The 19,866-nt window shown below is 37.3% G+C and overlaps 1 protein-coding gene across 1 annotated transcript in view; it reads left to right on the top strand.

Annotated features, from left to right (window-relative positions):
- Nucleotides 1-553: 553 nt before the first annotated feature.
- Nucleotides 554-19,866, top strand: part of LOC140496668 (stimulated by retinoic acid gene 6 protein-like) — a 127,467-nt gene continuing 108,154 nt past the window's right edge. Inside the window, exon 1 of the mRNA XM_072596733.1 lies at nucleotides 554-880. Within this exon, the coding sequence (XP_072452834.1) occupies nucleotides 861-880 (20 nt within the window). The 5' untranslated portion in view covers nucleotides 554-860. The remainder of the gene's footprint in view (nucleotides 881-19,866) is intronic.

Genomic DNA, 19,866 nt, shown 5'->3' with positions numbered 1-19,866 from the left:
GAGAATTGAGTGACATGCAAGCAAAGCATGAAAAACAAGTAAACACCTTGCTAAAGGAGACCCAAAAAAATGCTGAAGAAAATAACACCTTGAAAAATAGGCTAACTCAATTGGCAAAAGAGGTCCAAAAAGCCAATGAGGAGAAGAATACTTTCAAAAGCAGAATTAGCCAAATGGAAAAGGAGATTCAAAAGCTCACTGTAGAGTAATACTCAGACCTTGATCTGAGCTATTTTTCTATGCTAAGATGACTCCCAATGCTCACAGGGTCAGTGGAACTGGTTATTCTCTTTCTTTTCATACAATCCTGGATTTAGAATTGGAAAGGACTAGAGAGACCATTTAGTTCAACACTCCTTTTAAAGATAAAGAAACTGAAGCTCACAGAGGTGAGGTAATTTGTCCATAATCAGTAAATGGCAGAATCAGGATTGGAACTGAGGTTCCAAACCTATGCTCATTTCCTTGCAGCAGACAGGAAGTCTACGGGTTTAAATCATAACTTCACTTTGCACTATGTGATGGAGGAGAAGGAGAATGCAGTTCCTGCTTTTCCAATAGGAAAATGGGAAGAATACAAAAAAAAGCAAGCATTGTTACTTAATCAGGAAGAAGTCATATGATCTCATTTTACTGGTAAATGTTTGACTACCTATTTGTCTTTTCTCACTGAAGAAAACATGATTTGAGAGCTGAGCTACTTGGAACACATGGAAACAGTTCTAGCTCAAGGGCCAGGAAGAGAACTCGAGCAGAGGTGGATGAGCTCCCACTTAGGCTGAGTGTTCATTATTCACAAGCTTGCAGTGGAGGGACAACTGCTACTTGAGAGGGAAAAGCTCTCTTCTTAAGGAACCAAGATGCTTTCCACATATGTATGGTAAGTTCTCATGAAGAACCTAAGTACGATTATTAAGTCTTAATCTCTCACTGTTAGCGTTCTTTGAATTACCTTTGAATTCTCTTTGAAATTAATTGATTTTTGAAAATGTGAAGGGAATTATTTGATTGTTATTTGTTTTGGCTGTGTCTCACGGTGGATAGAAACAATGCATGAGGGTTTAGCAATTCTTCATAGGTCTTTGATTGGGAAATATTTTTTTCCCTTTAGTTTCTCACAGCTAAATTCTCTGACTTAAAAGTCCGAGACAGCAGACTTTAATCTAAGGAAGAAAACTCCCTTGAAGGCTGTATGTAAGGGTGATAGAATACAGCTCTTCTTCCTCTCTCAACATACACAAGGTATAATGTCAAAGCTAAAGAAACAGCCTAGAACCATTCCCTTTGCCTTCAGAGGAAAGTGACACATAATCATTTTTGTAATCAATTCTGAGCATCCAGCTTAAATAACCTGGGATCCCTTTGTGCTTGACCTAAGAATCTAGAAATCAGAGTTGCCTATATTCTTGACATGTCTTTAGTTAGGATTTTTTTCCTCTAGTTTCTCATAATCACATTCTCTGACCTGCACATCGGAGGCTGAGTAGTTCTAAATCTTAAGAGAAAAGTACTCTGATAGGCTTAAAAGAGAGATAGTTCAAAAGAAAGCTCATCCATTTCTCCAGAATGAGAGAATATTTAGATTAAGATGAATGAGTACACATATAGAAATGGAATAGAGTAGATAACTAAATCTATTAAAATTAATCAAACTGTAAATTATTCCTACTCAGATATTCATGATTAGAAGAAAGCAAAAATAATTTTCACAGGATTAGAGCGGCAACGGACCTCAGAAGCCACTTTGTTCAACTCCTTCCTTTACAGAGAGGGAAACCAAGGCCCAGAGTGGTGAGGTAATTAGTCCAGCATTACAAAGGTAGAGAGAAAGACAACATTGGAATTTATCTCGTGTGTCTCCAAAGGTGGCATTTTTTTCCACCATACTACACTATCGTAATGAAGTAGTTACTCAGAGAAAGGTTCTTGGTTCTCTTTTACCTAATTATTCAAGACAAACCACTTTGTACTTTGAAACACTATTACAAATTACAAATTCTAATCAATGACTTGCTCTAGTCTTAATCTGTGGAAATCTATGTAGGTGTTGGATTCCTAAAAGTCAACTTCTCTTTATATCCCGAGAAGAAAGATGATCACATTCATTAATGATCTTTGGTCTTCAGTAAAAGTCATGAATGGCAACAGTGAAGGCTTGAGTATTTGAGTTTTGTAAGGACATTTATATTTTCAGCTTAAATTTTCTGGCAGAATTTGACTTTGTCCAAGATTATATAAAATTAACTATCATAGTCAAAAGCTGAGACTTTGCTTATGTTAGCAAGTTACTCGCCTTTAAAGTAGAACTTAACTGGACTATATTTATTGTTCCTTTTTTTCCAGTTATATCACCCACAAGTATGTGCAACATGAGCCACCTGAGCACAGTGGTTAGAGCTCTGGACTCTAAATCAGGAAGTTAGGGTTTATATATTGCCTCAGACACTTTCTAGTGAATGATCCTAAGCAAGTTGCTTAATCTCTCTGAGCCCCAGTTTCCTCAACTGTAAAACGAAGATAACTGATAGCATCTACCTCAGAAAAATGTTTCAAGGATCCAGTGAGAATGCGTGTGTGTGTGCGCTTTAAAAACCTTAATGATTTTTTATGTGTGAGATAACTGTATGCCTTGTTTGCATCTTGAAATAGTCTGCTACCTCCTTCCTTGATTCCTGTCCCCACAAATGTAGATGTTCCCCAAGATTCTGTCCTTAACCTTCTCTCTACTTCCTCACCTGAGACTCACATCCACTCTCATGGTTTACTCTTCTACTGAGTTTCCATCTCTTATTTTTAATTACCTAGTAAGCATCTCCAATTTGATGCCTTAATCATTCCACAAACTCATCATATCCAAAACCAAGTTCATCTCTCCTCCTCACTCTCCAAACCAATTCCTCCTCCTGGTTTCCCACTATTCTCTGAGTCACTCATGCACCAAATCTCCAGTCATCTTTTATTCTTCCATTTTCTTTCTACCCCCTATCCAATTAGATGCAAAATTCTACCAGTTCTGTCTGCAATGTCCCTTGCACATGTCTCTCAGCTATTTTAATATCCCCTTAACTGGTGTCCTTGCCTGCTATGTCTCTTCTTTCTATTCCATACTATACAGTATTTCCATAGCTTTAATCATGTTATTTACCTGCTCAAAAGTCTTCAAAGTTTTGCCATCACCTGCAGAATGAAATCCAAATCCAAACGATGTTCAAGAGCCTTCAAAAAGAGTCCAAAACGTATCTTTATTGTATTTCCCTTACTATTTTACTACTATGTGTTGCCTAATGCCAAACTGGATTCTCAACCTCTTAGTACTTTCCTTAAACTCTGATTTATATTACGGCTATTTGTGTTCTCTTTCTCTCCTCTTCTAGACTATAACCTTAATGAGGACAACTGCTGTCTTATTCATCTTCGCATTCCTCAGAATAACTAGGAAAGGTTTTGGAAAATAATAGCACCTAAATTGATGTTTGCTGAACTGTTGAATTGAATGCCATTCAAGAACTTTCTTATTCTTGTAGTAGAGGAGTGGGGGAGAGGGACCAGCTGAAGGGCTTTTTTTGGTAGAATAACTGCCAGTTACCCACTGGATGGCATTGAAAAAGGTGATTCGGTGTAGTTCTGCAACTGGCTTAACTGGTTGAACCAGAGCAGCCCTCCACATTCCTTGAGCCTACTGCTTTCAGTTAAAGGTATAAAAATCCGCAGGAATTAAGGCAATTACATTTTCTCTATTTCTTACCTCATAAAAAAATGACAAAACGGGCCAGTCATAGAAGTATCACACACATAATCTGATGCTACATATGCATAAATAATGGACCCACACATATAATCTATAGGACCTATGTAGAAAGGTGATACATACACATATGCATAGATATTCAAGATGTCCCAGAAATCTCAAGCTTAAATTGCCATGTGAATATATGTATAGGTAGAAATAATAAGAGATGATATAGATATAGATATTTGAACAAATTTAAAATGTAGCATAACCGAATGGATAGGTACTAGACTTAGAGTCAGAAAGACTTGGGCTCCATTCTTGCCTCAGATGTATACTAAAAGCATGACCCTTCTAGATTCAGATTTATCACCCTATGAAAGCTCTCTAAGGGAGGATGCTAACATAGTTCGCCATTCCCCACCTCAAAACAAAATTGCCACTAAACCACTGACAGTCATAGTTTTCCAGTTTGGTAACTCCTATGTCTAACAGTTGTGAATGTTCAGTGACTCACTTGATTTCTCTTCTTTAACTTTTGCCTTGGATTGCTTATCTGGATCACCAATGAGAACCCATGGTTCAATGAGATCCTTATCATCTTGGATTCATCATTTTGCAAATTAGTTTAGCCAATGGAGCACTCTGGAGCTTGAGACAGAGTGGTGGAACTCACAAATGCTGATTGAAGGGGCTATAAAGCACCTAAAAGTAAGAAAGCTTGAAAGATCTGAAAGCAAAATATAATTGAGATTCATTTCGTATTGAAAAATTCCACATGCAATATGTATTTGTGATACCTATATAATTAAAAATATTAGTGGGAAGATATCACTAGTATGGAAAATTTCTCACAGAACCCTTATTCATATCTGATAAAAGGTCAGGGGTCCCCAGAATAGTTGGGGAGGTATTGTCCTAACCCTTCAATGCCCAAGTCAAAAGTAGGAAAATATCCTAACTACATGTTTATTGAAATAACTACTGTGTACTTAATTATAAAAAGAGGAAATATAGGATTCCAGTTAATAAAAAAATCCATCATACTTCAATTCTATATTAGAATCAGTTAAAGGAGAGAAACAGGGCAAAATAAGGCAGGAACAAGGAAAGAAAGGAGACAGAAAAAAGAAAAACAGAAATGGAGAGATGGAAATAGACATGGAATGACAAAGATAGTGAGAGACAGAAACAAAAAGACAGAGAGAGAGAGAGAGAGAGAGAGAGAGAGAGAGAAGACAGAGAAACATAGAAACAAAGTCAAATACACAGAGAGAAAAAGGTTGAAAAAATTATGAGAAACTAGAGAGAGATACAGAGAGAGAATGAGAATGGCAGATGGCTAGAGATGACGTAAAATAGAGAGAGATGGAAAAAAGGGTTACAGGCAGCCTCAGTACTATTTTGATGAGTGAATTATATTCTGCTCTTTACTTGAGTTTTGAGCATCAAAGTAAGTAAGCCTTTACAATTTTGTCAAGTCTTCCACAGCCTTTCTAAAAAGCCTTTGATTTTGACCTTCAAATATTATTTTCTTACATAGACATTTCTTTCACTATGAAATTCTTAAGGTTTTGCACAGATATGAACAAAAGACTCAGGCTTAGACATTTCATTTTGCACCTTAGAGATGCTGATTAATTTAACAGCCCATACTTGAAAGTTCCCTACTGCCTTTATTCTTTTGAAGTTTGACTATTTCATTCCACAAACTAGAAGTCTACACTGAAAAGAGAATTTCTAAACATAGATTTTTTTTAAATGGGAAGGGACATTAAATCTCACCTAGAACCTTACTTTAACAAATAAGAAGACTGAGATGGGGGTTGGGGAAGACTTGTCCAGGGTCACACAAACTATAAAATGATTTAGTCAGAACTTGAATGTGGCTCGAACCCGGATCTCTTTGATCTCCACTAGAGTATATAATTTTGTATTGGTTTATTTCATTACACTGAACTTTTTTCAAACAGAATATAGATTGTTGCTATGTCAATATTCTAGAGGGAAAATAATAGCATCCCATTCCACTGAGCAGAAGGAGATGGGAATTTTTTTCTTGCATTGGCTAAAGTCTTGGGAGGTACAGTATCCTAGAGGTCATAACTGGGTGAGAAAGGGAAAGTTAGTGGTGCATAAAAGCATGAAAGGTGAGGTGTAGAGAGGCAGGTTGTGTATATAGAAAATGAGATCAAAAAGTGATATGGAAAGTAGGTTTTTTGATGAGTGAGCTCATTTTATTTTCTTCTGCTCGCTTGCACTATGGCATGAGTCCAAGAAGGGTCAGAAACATATTCAATTACGCTGCTCCCTGCTCAGACACCCTCAAGGTAAACTGATCTGACATATCAGATATCCCATCCCCCATGCCTGGAATGCTCTCCTTCCTTGTCTCCACCTCCTGGCTTTCCTTGATTTCCTTCAAATCTCAACTAAAATGTTATTTTTCTAATGTCTATTAGTGACTTCCTTCTGCTAATTCTTCCCTATTTATCCTGTACATGTGTACAAATCTGCTTGCTTGTTGTCTCCCCCATTAAAGTTTGAGCCTCTGAAGGGCTGGGACTGTCTTTTACCATTCTTTGCATCCCCAGCACTTGAAATTAAGCATATGGTAAACCCTTAACAAATGCTCATTGACTGATTAATAACAAAGTGAGAAGATAAAAGTGAGTCATGTTCCTGACGTACCCAACAAAACACCTTAAAGAGAAGGAAAAATCAGTAATAACAATAACAATAGCTCTCAGTTATATGAACATTAAGGTTTGCAAAGCCTTGTACCTGTGTTATATTATATAATTCAAGTCAACACATTTAAAGTGTTTTGCAAATCTGAAAGCACCATATAAATGCTTGATATTTTTAGAATCATGTTCCAATTACCGGTCTCATCCTACCAAGTCTCAGTGACTAATTACTATGCAATAAATTTAATTCCTTGTGCAGATATCTCTAGGTTACTTCCTGTACTTTGTGTAGTTGCATGTAGACATTTGGAGCCTTCAGTTTTATTGATTGCTATCGTATGAGAGATTGTCCCCAATATCTACCTCATGAACAAATCCATAACGAGAGCTGAGTAACCAATGGCTTGCATCAGGGGGCTGAATTTTAATGTACACTGAGAGCATTAGTAGTTTAGTACTCAAAAATAATTAGATAAAATAGGAAGCTACCAGATGATATTGCTTCCTTCTATCATTATCATATGTAATTCTATCATTCTATCATTCTCTCTCCTCTGGGAGAAGTTTTCCAGAGGCTGTGGCTTTGTGGTGTCCCAATTCTTTGCTCATAGGGGCTAACGTCCCAGAGTTTCTGCCCCCCAGTGAGGGTCTTGTGTCCCAAGATCCTAAGTCAAGGTTCCTCACAACTGAAACTGTCTGAGAAAGTTGATTTGAGGGTGCTCTGTCTGTTTGTGGTATTTTCCTAAGTGCTAGTTACAATTCTTCTCACAATATCAAAAGAGATCATACCATATCAAAACCTTAAAGTACTTTGTAAGGGCAATAAAGTCAAGTAATTGTTCATAATTTCTTATTGTTATGATGTCAGATCACATCTAAAGCATAAAACGAGACTAACAAACTTTTTTTTAAAATTCAATTATTTATCTATTCATTTAATGATCATTTATCATATATGTCAATATATGTCATATATATCAACTTATATATAATGCACCCAGGCACTGAGATAATCATGTAAATATTATCATCTTATAAATATTTAATTATAATTTGCATTTCTGTAGAACTTTAATGTTTATGGAGCATTTTTTCCCTTTGAGACAATTCTGAGATAATAGTATAAGTATTATAATTCCCATTTTGCAGATAAGATAATTGAGAATTGATAATTAATTTATGAAATTATGAATGGGTTCTATGGGAATTCCTCAGGAAAGACCATGTTCGGAAGCAGGAAACAGGTCAAGAATCACACTTTAATAAGTCATCGTGGTGAAAACTGGAGAGGGATATAGATGTAGATGACCCAGCTAGGGCGACAGAGCAATAGGATTGAGAAGGGAGGCAGTGTGAGAAAGAGGATGGGGCAGGGGAGAAAATCATAGAAAATCATTCATATCACAGTGGATTAGAATTGGGAGCACTAGGTAGCATGAATCCGATGGAGATGGAAGAGAGAAGGGGGAGGGGGAACAGACAGGAGTTTGAATGCTCATTTTAATAGGTTTTTTGGGGAGAAACAAACCAACTCCTTCCTGTGCTACCTTAGGGTTAGTTCCTTAACATATCCAAATTATTTCAAAGTTATCAGCAACTTCTTTATGTTCTATGGTCTGGAACTATGGAGATTTGGATTTTGTCTGGAATTTACATATCACAGGATCAGAACCCTGAAAAGCAAAGCCCGAATCACTTCCCCAATCTAGCACTAATTAACAGGTTGTGAATTTTGGTTGGTAAATGATATGATTTGTAAATTGTGCTCCGTTGATCTTTGGGACATGACTTATCAGTTCCTTCTTCTAATCTTATTTCCTGCTGTTGCCTCCTTTATACCTTTAAAACTTACTATACTAACTAGCAGGGGGGAGTAGTCACCTATAAAACCTACCTATAAAACCTGCTCTATTGACTAGAAACAGGGAATGGTCAAAGGCACTAGAACAAGATTTTAACAAATTGAGGTTCAGGAAAGCAAACAGAACAATTCTATCCTCATGGAATATATAACAAGCTTCTACTCACTCACCAACAGAGGATTATAAATGAAGGTTGATAAGGTACTGCAATAATGTATTTTAAAAGAACAAATAAGTACATTGAATAAACTGTGATAATAACAATAAACTGCATAGTAAAATTCAGAATTGTGATAAGGCATTTATGGACCCTAACGAGTTTAAAAACAGCTCCTGCTCTGTTTCTATCCATTAACAGCGTGGAACTATCAATTTAATGCACATGACAACTCATCACAAAGTAAATATTCACATGTCACAGAGAATGGCTTTTCTGCCATATGTGAGTGTATTTTCAAAAATAGTATGTTCCTTTATTGTACTCCTAAGTAATGGTCCACTTTTAATCCTTGTTCTGATAAAATGAAATACTGAATCCTCGATTAAAAAAAAAAATCTGTATCAAGTAATTAGTATAAATAAAAATGTATTATTTACATTTCATATTATACAGCTAGCATTTCTGAATACTGGAGCTAGAGGGTACCTGTTATATCATTTAATCCAATCCCCTCATTTTACAGATGAGGAAACTGAGGCCCCAATGAGGACTAGTGATGTGTATAAAGCTTCATTTCTAGTAGGTTTCAGAGCCTAGTTTTTGAACACAGATCTCATGACACAATCAGCATTTTTTCTATGATTCTTTGTGCGTAAAGACAATGGTTTTCAGTCTAGATTTTTAGAGCGACCTCACTATAATGTGTTGACAAAATCATTTCTCATGGCTTTGTTTGTTCTGAAAGAGAAAGAAAATATTGTAAGAAAGTTTTTCAGAGTGAGGAGACAAATTATTTTCAACGTTTGGTCTCCATGTCACTTTTTTTTACTAAATTCCTCAAGATTATATCCAACCATCTGTGACTTTACCAACCTAAATGATTCATGAAAACAGAAACTGCAAAATCTAAATTATGTATCTCCCCATGCCTCCCACAGTGCCCACATGTAGTGCTTAATAAATGTGTTTTGGATGGATAGATGAGTCTCTTTACTTTGAGAAGGAATTCATTCTTATTGCTTGGGCTAGTTTAGGAAGGTTGTAGAGGGGATGGAAGGGAAAAAGTGAAAGAAAGAAAGAAGTCACAAGGTGATTACCTCATCATTTGATTTGCAGTTTCAGCATGTTAGGAATTGATTTTTGCCCTTTATTTACTTTTCCTGCTGTTAAAGAAGATATCACCAGGTTGGACCATAGTCACTTGATTTAAAATTAAGGCACAGGTGCTTCCTAAGTTTCAAGATGTGACTCTTTACCCATTTCCCCCAGAATGATGTGGTATAAATAAATAATATGTGGACCTTATTTATATTTGATTTTTTATTAAAATACTAAATGCAACCAAACCTTAAACCAACACTATGTTTAGAGAAGATAATGTTAAAACCAAATAAAGTCTTTAGGCATGTGTGTGTGTATGTGTTTGCTCATGATATCTGATAAAAAAGTGATAAATTAATTTTTAATTCCTAACACTTCCTCCTCATCACCTTCCATTCCTGAATTCAGCTCCAAAGAGGCAGCCTTTGAATATTAGAACTGGCAAAGGCTTTGGGGTCAAAGACCGCAAAACTTCTCTGAGGTTCCTCTGCTAATTAGTGGCAGATTTAGACTGAGAACCCACATCTCCAGACTCCCAGTCCTGGGTGCCTCTTGCTGTAGCAACCAGCCTCCTTCGACATTCATCCATATAATGAATTTTGCTTTTTAAAGTCTTCTTAGAAGGTTGCTCTCAAAACCCTGACCTTTAGACTTACGCTGAATACAAGACCTCCAGATTTTCTCCTAGCCACAAGTGCCTCTTTCCAAGTTTCTCCTTTTAGATCCCATAAAGTGGAGGAGTCATAGGATTATAACATCATGCACAGAGAGCTGAATGAGAATTGTCAAATATTCCTGATTATATTTTCATCTGATCCAGGCTGCACTGGGGAGAGTTACTGACTGCATTTATGAGTCCAACCCCCTCATTTTACAGATGAAGAAACTGAGGACTAGGTGTAATTTGTTCAAATTCTCTTAGATGGCAAGTATCAGAGTAAGAGTTCATGTCAAGTGTGCAGTAACAGCACCACTTTTTAAAGAATAACTTTGAGAGACTAAGTCATTTTGGCTATTATAATTACCCAAATTAACTACAAAGGGTATAATAAAGGAAGACACTATCTGATAAACAGAAATATGTCTAGAATGATTTTACATACATACATACATATTTGTGTCTACTGGTAACCATCACTTGGGCAGGGGAGAGGGGAAGGAAGAAAAAGAAAAGAAATTTATATGATAATTTTATTGTCTATTTAAAGGGAATATCAAGTTATGCATATTAGCTTTGCAGTTTCATGTGCAATCATCTTTTTTTATCATTCTACTATGTTATGGAAATGTTTGTTTTATGTCATAAATTAAAAATATAATAAATAAAACAAAAACAATCAAGTTCTTTAATTCCAATGCCAGCAACCTTAGAGAGTAAGATTTCCCAGAGGTGACATTTGAGCTGAATCTTCAAAGAAGACAGAGATTCTGAGAGGTGAAGGTGAGGTAGGAGAACACTCCAGGCATGGCAGTGATTCAGGGGAAGAGTCCAGGGACAGGAGAAATGAAATGTCATGGGCGAGAAATAGTAATTAGACCAGTGTGGCTGGATATATCGCAGAGTATTTGATCCAAATAAAGTCTAAGAAGATTGGGAAGGCAGGAAGGAGTCAAGTTGTGGAAAGCTGTAAGTGGTCATGGTGCTTGAAATTCTATCATGAGTCTGCTCTCTGACCATTGTCTTTTCAAGGGTCTTTCATTAAGTGGCAAAGACACTGAAGTGGTTTGTCATTTCCTTCTCCAACTTACTTTACAAATGAGGAAACTAAGGTAAATAGGGTTAAGTGATCTGCCAAGGATCACAGCTAGCAAGTGTTTGAGATCAGATTTAAACCCAGAGCCTCCTGACTCCAGGCCAGTGCTCTATCCACTGTACCACCTAGCTGCCCATAGGGACTTATAAGCTATTGCAGTAGAAAAATAGCCCTCCATCCCATAGGGTTAATCCTAGAAACCAAATGAGAGATCACTCTGGGGACCCAACTAGTCAGCAAAAGGGAGATTTGCATTAGTTAGCTGCCTTAGAGTATGTGCTGTACATCAATGGTATCAGCTTATTCTGAGTTTTAGCATTCCTGAAATGAAATTAAAGAAGATGAACTAAAATCCCAGGTCTATTTATTATTGCTTGTGTGACTTTGAGCAGCTTTACCTTTCTTCCGTAAAATCAGGGGGTTGGATTCAATAACCTCCAAGTTCACTTCCATATCTAAATCTAAGATCATATGAATGACCTGATTTTGAGGAAGAAGAAATTAAGGCCATTTAAGTTACAGGGTCAAACAACAAATATTCATCAAGCGCCTGATATCTGCTCCATATGGCATTAGGTGCTGTGCCAGATAGCTGTATAAGACACATTATCTGTCCTTAGTGAATTCATAACCCAGATGAGAAAACAAGATGTGCCAAATTATCTTAAACAATAAAAAACAACATTATGGGGGAGAGTGCTTAATTAATTCCAAAGAAGAGGTCCATGAGGGCTTGAACAGTAAAGAGAGACTTTGTAGAGGAGGTGAGAGTAAGAAATTTCCTCGAAAAGGGAGTAGGATTTGGGTAGAACAAGGAGAGAAGGAAGCATATTCAAAATGAGAAGAAAAGCAAGGTGCTTGGCCATTTTGTCTTCAGTGATTGGTTTTTTTTACAAACCATATCAGAAAGTATACATACATCCACCATATCCTTCTAACAGAACAGATGAAATGTATTGAATAGAAAAAATAATCATGAGCAAAAACTCCTTCAGATTTAATCATGAATTGAAATTGTCTTTTTTTAATGTGAGTTCTTTGAGAGCTGGGACTACTGCCATTTTTTTTTTCATCTTTACATGTCACCTCGACATCAAAATAAATGGCTTAACAAATATTTGTTGAAATGAATTAGGAAAGACAGGATACAGTAAGATGATCAAAAGAACATGTGAAAGAATTAGCAGCCCCCTGGAAAAGACTAAACCCAGAACAACCTTTCAAAGAGCTATGAAGTGGAACTAGGGGGAGGAGAACAGGGGAAGAGACAAAAAACAATATTGTTTTTTGTACCTGTTCTTTTGTTTGTTTTAAGGTGGAAGAATGATGAGACTACCAAGACTCAAAAACATTTCATCTTTGTTAGTGACGTTTATCAAGAAGAAAAAAGACAAAAAGAAAAAAGAAAAAACTGTAATAGTAATACAGTTTAATATCTTCCAGTATTTAAAGGGAAATCAATTGGAAGAGGAATTAAACTTATTCTGTTTGGTAGAAGAGTAGGAAACTAAGAAGAAGATGCCTTCTATCCAGCTCTAGTATTCAAAGTTGCCATACAGTAGATTATACAGTTGTATGTGAGTTGAGTTTCTCACAATTCTCAATATCCAAAATGAATGAATTCCCAGATACTAGAAGTATCCCTGCAGAGCTTAATGACCATCTCTAAGGGTTGTTGTAAATGGATCCATGCTTCTTGTAGGGGTTTTAATCAAATGGCCTTGAATGTGTCCTGCTATCTCTGAGATTCTATGTGGATCCAAAATAGTATCTTGAGATACGCTTAAATTTGTGTTGAGCAGGAAGCTGTTTAAAAAGAGGTTGTCCATTAAGGTATTAGAAATATGGGAAACCCTAGACCAAGAAGATACTATATTCTTTCTGATATGATGCAAGAAACTGTGTCAGGCCTGAGAGCAAACTCAGGAGATTAAATGGGTATGAGCCTGACCTTTGTTTCTGTGGTTGGCTATTCATTAACTAGAGAGGCACCATATACTGTTTATGTACTGACACTCTAATATTGTTTCAAGAAGAAAAGATCCTTTATTTAGGAAAAAAAAACTATATTCTCTGCAACTTTGGTATGACTCATGACCCCAGAACAATCTACATCATGGCTTGGCATCAATAGTAACCAGAAATTAGCATTCTAGGTAACCCCTGTCTGATACATCAGCCTCTGTGCTCAGCTCACCTGCTACTCCCTTCTAGATCCTAAAAGTTTTCCCCAAGTTGCCTCAGCCTCTTTAGTGTGGCAGGTATCAAGCAGGATGGGATAAGAGAACATGTATATAGTCTATTCAAGTTCCCTTGCCCTCAGGGCAATGGCAATCTAAAAAATGCCCCTAATATCTGACATAAGTCAAACCATGTGAAACTAGCAATTCCTCTGGTTAGTGCATGAACACCAGGCTCTCATGCAACTGGAACAGTAATTGCATACATCATCAAGTCAGTAAATATCCAAATTATTCATAATAAGGGAAATCATTTTTAGTTTGATTTTTAGAAGGCTTTAAATACCAAGCTGAGAAACTTGTATTTTATAGTAAAGAGTCCCTCGAAAAAAGAATAAAAGGATAGTCACAATGGTGTGGGTCCAGTGGAAGGCAGATAACATGAATCATTATGCACAGTTGGCATTGAAATCAGCTGCATTGGAGAGGAGCAGGAAAATGGCTGGGAGAGAGACGGTGACTCAGGGTTGAGGCTTAGCAAGATATGAGTGATACGAGTGAAAATATCAAAAAAAAAAAAAAAAGATTAAAGGATTACAAGGTAGAGGACAGTATATAATTGAATGAGTTGATTATAAGGGGGTCAAAACTGTGAAAGAAGGGAAGAGAACAGACCACTCCTCTCCATTAGAAGTATAATTTGTTTTGGGTGAAGGGTATTTTAGTATCTTGACTCCCCTACTAGAATGAGTTCCCACCGTCCCAATGCAGGAGGATAATAGGCTGGAAGACCAAGAAGATGTTGTAGGACTAAGGCCATATTAAGAGCAAAAACTGGGGACCACTCTTGGTGATTCTTGCCTATAATCTTCACAACTAGGGAGACTGAGGCTGGTGAATCACAAGAGCTCTGAAGTTCTGAGATACAGTAGAGCTAAAGCTGATTAAGTGTCTGCATTTAATATGGTACCATAGAACTATTACCTTCTGCCTCTATTAATTCAGCCTAAAATAATTTGTAGTTTCTTGAGCTATTAGGTCACACAGTTTATCCTGAAGTCCAATAAAACCCTGTCAACTTTCACGCAGATTGTTTTCTATCCACACCACTCCTGTCTGGCACTTGTGCAGATAATTTGTAGATCTCAAGTATGTATCTCTATTCAATGTCATGTTGTGAGGTTTGACTCACTATTCTACCCTTTGGATCCTGACTCCATTATATATTGTTTCCCTTTTTAAATCATCAGAAACTATCCCTTTAATATATTGTAGAACTTTTCAATCAATCAATAGTCCATAGTTTGAAGATTCCACCTTCATTTTTTTTAAATCAGAACATTTGTCTGTCTTTAGTCTTGGGAGACCTCTCCCATTTACCACAGTTTTTCAAATAACGCTAACAGTAGTTCAGCCTTCACATCTGACCATTCTTTCAGTATTCTCTAAAGTAGTTCACATGAGCCTTGTTACTTATTGAGGGCATCTAAGTGAATATCTCCCCATATCTTCAAAAATCTTTCATTTTAACTCTGTTAGCTATTTTTGTCCTATCTTTGGTAGAGAATAGCATAAGCAAGATAAAAACTGAGTAGTTTTTCTTTCTTTCCATTTTTCATATAATTAGTTTTCTATATAAACATAGTATTTCCCCTATAGAAGGCAAACTTTTTGAGGACAGGGACTATTTCAATTTTATCAATGTATTGCCTGAACACTTACAGAAAGCAGTTGCTGAAAAAAAAATGCTTGCTGTTTGCTGTCACGCTACCTTAATTTTCCTCTTGGTTTGGTTTTTGGTTTTTTTTTTATAAATTTATGTATTTATTTTTAGTTTTCAACATTCACTTCCATGAGATTTTGAGTTCTAAATATGAAGAATTTAAAATGAATAAAATGATGCAGAATGAAGGAAACAGAGCTCAACAACAATACACACAATGACTATAATATGTGAGCATCTTAGTGCCTAGTACAGTACCTTGCACATGGAGGGCACTTATTAAGCATTTAAAGATTCATTTATCTGTTAATGTGCATTTTGTTAAATGTATTTACTTCAGGTAAGATCTTTAATTCATCTTCCTTCTCATTCAGCTTTGTGCCTTGAGTTTTAATATTATACTGGCATTCCTTCTTAGATGTTGCCTCACTTCGAATGGGTAGTTCTGTCTGCTGATATTCGTTTTATTACTCTCCCTGGTATTCAACTTAACAGTTATCTATCTCCGACAATATTATCAATTTATAGTCCTTTTATCAGATTCATAAGACTGCAAATAAGTATGTGTGTGTGTGTGTGTGTGTGTGTGTGTGTGTGTGTGTGTATTATTGGCCCTCCATTCCTAGCCTAGCCTAGCCTAGGCAAGAAAAAAACTAATGATGCATATATTGCAAAAGGTGGCCTCGAAAGCTAAATCTTCTCCCAAATTTCCTTTCTCTTCTGAATCCCCCGCCTTCAATCAGTAGCACCTTCCATTCCATAAAGGTCTTCCGTTTCTTCACAATCTTTAGGAATGATTTCTACGTTCCTTCTGGTCACATCATTAATCCCAAGATTCACTGGAATATGGTAGTGGTCATCTGACTTAACAAACCTTGGGAAATTGCCTATTGTGTCCTGGATACACGCACCAGGAAGAAAACACCTCTTTTTAGTTCATTTCTGTTTGACAGACCACAGCAGTCCTAAGTGAGTTACTAAGCACCACTCCTCACCTTTATTATATTAAACACTATTGCACAACCGCTGTCTTGGTGACAACCCTGGATCCACATCATCATTCCTTAGAGCGGAAAAAGCTAGTTCCTCCTGAGAGTGTTCTGGGAGTGCCACATTTAACCTCCATGGGAAGATCACTATACCAGTTACGGTGTTCCAAACACGTAGTGATCTTTCCCTTCAACAGAAGGGAATTCACATTCTTCTATCCTTCAAACTTCAGTCACACTTACAGATTCCTCTCTTCTTTAGATTCCTTTTTTTCCCTTTCTGATTTTTTAAATTACTGCATTGATTTTTTTCAAGGAACACTTCATTTTCCCTGATTATCTAGAAAATAGAAAGTTATTCCTCAAATCCTTTAGCCTTCTCTAGTAGGGAAACTGATTTGCATTGTATTCTTCTGTAGCTGTAACTTGGTATTGACAGACACACAAATATAGCTTAATCTCCACAGATCATTGCAAAATTGCCCTTACCCTCTAGACTTCCTGGAGTTTCAAGGTCTGTCATTCCTATGGCTAACTGTTTATTAGTTATTCCCAAGAACTGAAGGTTGATTTTCCAGGTAGCAACTCACTCAGGCCTTATTTGTAGGGGACTTCATCTCATGATAGGTGCCACTTAGCAAATCGCTTCCAAAGTCCTCACGCAAACAACTTGTCAGACTACTACTTCTCAGTCTTTTCTTTGCTGGTTCTTCCAGATCACATCTTCTAACTGTTGGTGTCCCCTCAAAATCTGTTCTAGGTATTCTGTTCTCCCTCTATACCATTTCATTTTGGTAATCTTAGCAGTTCCCATGAATTCAATGATCACTTTTATACAGATGAGTCTCAGATCTATTCATAGTCCTAAATACTTTCCTGACTTCCAATCTGGCATCACTAATTGCTCACTTGGATAAGTTAAACTAGATGTCTTATAGTCATCTTAATTTTATCACATTCAAAAAGAACTCATTATCTTTCTCCCTAAAATCTCCCCTCTTCCCAACTTCTTATTATTGTCAAGGACCCCACCATCTTCCTAGGCACTGAGATTCACAATCTAGGCATCATCCTCAATTACTCTCTATTACCCCCCCAACATTCAATATGTTTTCAAGTCCTATTGGTCTTCACAATGCCTCTACCCTCACACAACCACCACCCTACCAAACGCCCTCATCATGTCATTCTTGGATTCTTTCAGTCACTTGTTGATTCATCTCCTTGTCTCAAGTCTCTTTAATCTCTGGTTGATCTTCCACTTAGCTGTGAAAATGATCTACCTGATCTGAAGGTCTGACCATGTCACTCCGCTGTCCGCTACACACACACCCATAAAGTCACACACAACTCCAGTGGTTCCCTATTACCTCTAATCCACTATAAAATCCTGTTCAGCCTTTAAAGCCCCTCAAAATCTGGCCCTTTCCAGTGTTTAACTCCCCTCCATATACTCGATGATCCAATGACAATAACCTACTATTGTTCCACAAAAACAGTACTCCATATCCTGAATTTGCCTTTTCACTGACTTTCCCCTATGAGCCTGAAGCGCTCATCCCTTCATCTGAGCTTCCTGGTTTCTCTGGCTTCTTCAGATTAATTCCCTCCGTCTTCAAGAGGCCTTTCCTAGCCCTCCCTATTACTACTATTGTCCCTCTGGGTTTATGTCCTGCTTATACTGTCTATATCTTATACGCATGTAGTTATTGCCACTTTCTCTTTTCTATTGGAATATAAACTCCTTGAGGCTAAGAACTGTGGTTTCGCCTTTTTTCCATATCTCCGTGCTTAGTACAGGGCCTGGCATATAGTATTAACTTGATAAATCCTTGGTGACTGACTTCTCAGTTGTTTCAGAGAAGGTCTTGAGCAAATGATCAACTACTTCTCATCTCTCTTTCATCTTAGGAGGACCTTAGCATATGCAACCGGAAGCCAGAGGACTCTTTCAGAGACCCTGCAATATAAAACTCAGTCGTGTTTAGCCTACAGAAGTTAAGACTTGTAGGAACGTGACAATTATCCTCAAGTACATAAAAGGCAGACATGTGTAAGCTCCCTACATATTAGATTAATTCTATTTGGCTCTAGGGGACAGAAATAAGAAGAATGGGGAGAAACTAAAGAAAGGCAGAGTTTGGCTCATTCATTTACTTAGCAAGCATTTATTAGGCTCCTACTGAAGCACGTAGCAGGCTCTGTTCTGTGCACTGGAGAGTTTTAAAAAAGTCAAGTCCTTGACATAAAGGAGCTAACATTTTATGAGGGAAAAATAACATGAATACAGATAAATAAAAACAAAACATATACATAAAAAATACAAAATAGTATATACTATTATGTAAATATGTCGAATACGTGTGTGTATAAATTCACTAGGAACTAAGGTGGATCAAGACAGGTCTCATGAAAGAGAAGATGCATTAACTAAGCCTTGAAGGGAACTAGACAAATTGCTACAAGGCAGAGTTAAAGAAGGGTTAGATTTCAGTCATGGGGGACAATCTGTGTCAAAACCACAAAGAAGGGAAATAGAGTGTTGGGATTTGGAATGCCATGTACAGGAAGCAGCAAATAGACTACTTTGCATAGAATCTAGGACGAGTGAAGAAGAAGAAGGTTTAATAAGCCTAGAAAGATAGATTGGAGCAAAGTCTCAAAGGGTTTTAAGTGTCCAAGTGCAATTTGCCCATGTGTGACTGGTGAGTGAAGCTGCAGGTCATGGCAATTCAATAAGCTGATAAACTGAAAGGGGAGGATGTTTGAAGGGATATCAGTGCTTCAACATTCCCATTTCTGAGCTTCCAAAGTATAAAATGGGGAGGAGTCACAAGGATGGAGAAGGCTGTGACCTAGGTGTTGAACTCATTAAGAAAGTAGGAAGAATATCCTAGAGGCCAGCAGATCTCTGCCAGCAGGTTCTGGAAGGGATGGTATATCTAGAAGAAATGAACTTTGAGGGATGAGAGGTTGCTGAGTGATTGCAGCAGAAGGAAACTCTGGAAGGAGTAATGGGAAACAAGGAATATGCCCACTCCTACCCTAATGTTGGGGTAAGATAGGAGAGAAGGTACATTCAGTACTAGAGGGGATAACGGGAAATTTGAGGAGGAGCTTAGTCTCATGAGTACCAGAAAGTAGGAGAAATCCAAAAGAAAAGAAGTCTAAAATAAAGCAAAGTTTATTAACAGTAGAATAGGACTTCCAGAAAGCACAATGAAAGTCAGGCAGAGAGGGATTTAGGGGCTGAGTTGGATGGATGGAGATAAGAAAACAAGAAGAGGCAGCCGAGAAGGGAAGTTGCTTTTTGCTTAAAATGCCAGGGATTCTAGAATGCCAAGATTAGAAAAAGAGGAGATGAGTGTTTCCTAGCTATAGGTTGAGAATATAGTGACTTGATACATGACCTCCAAAAACCCTATGAGCGCCATGTCAAGCCATCAGTTCTCTTTCAACTTGAGGGGTGAGGTAGAGAGAAGAGAGATTTGGCCTGAGTTCGGCAACTCTTATCAAAGTTGAAATCCTGACGGCAAGAGGTCTGGAACTTAAATCTCCTGTCTTGGGTCAGGTGCTGAAGGTAACTAAGGCTGAGGCTTGGTTCCTGGATTCGGTTCAGTCCAGCAACTACAGTTTGCCGTGACGCAAAAATTCCTAAAAACGAATTCTAAAGTGGA

This window comes from Notamacropus eugenii, chromosome 3 (genome assembly GCF_028372415.1).
Source record: "Notamacropus eugenii isolate mMacEug1 chromosome 3, mMacEug1.pri_v2, whole genome shotgun sequence".
Taxonomy (NCBI): Eukaryota; Metazoa; Chordata; class Mammalia; order Diprotodontia; family Macropodidae; genus Notamacropus; species Notamacropus eugenii.
Note: the sequence above shows the minus strand (reverse complement) of the source record. Positions and strands in the feature narration are given on the sequence as shown.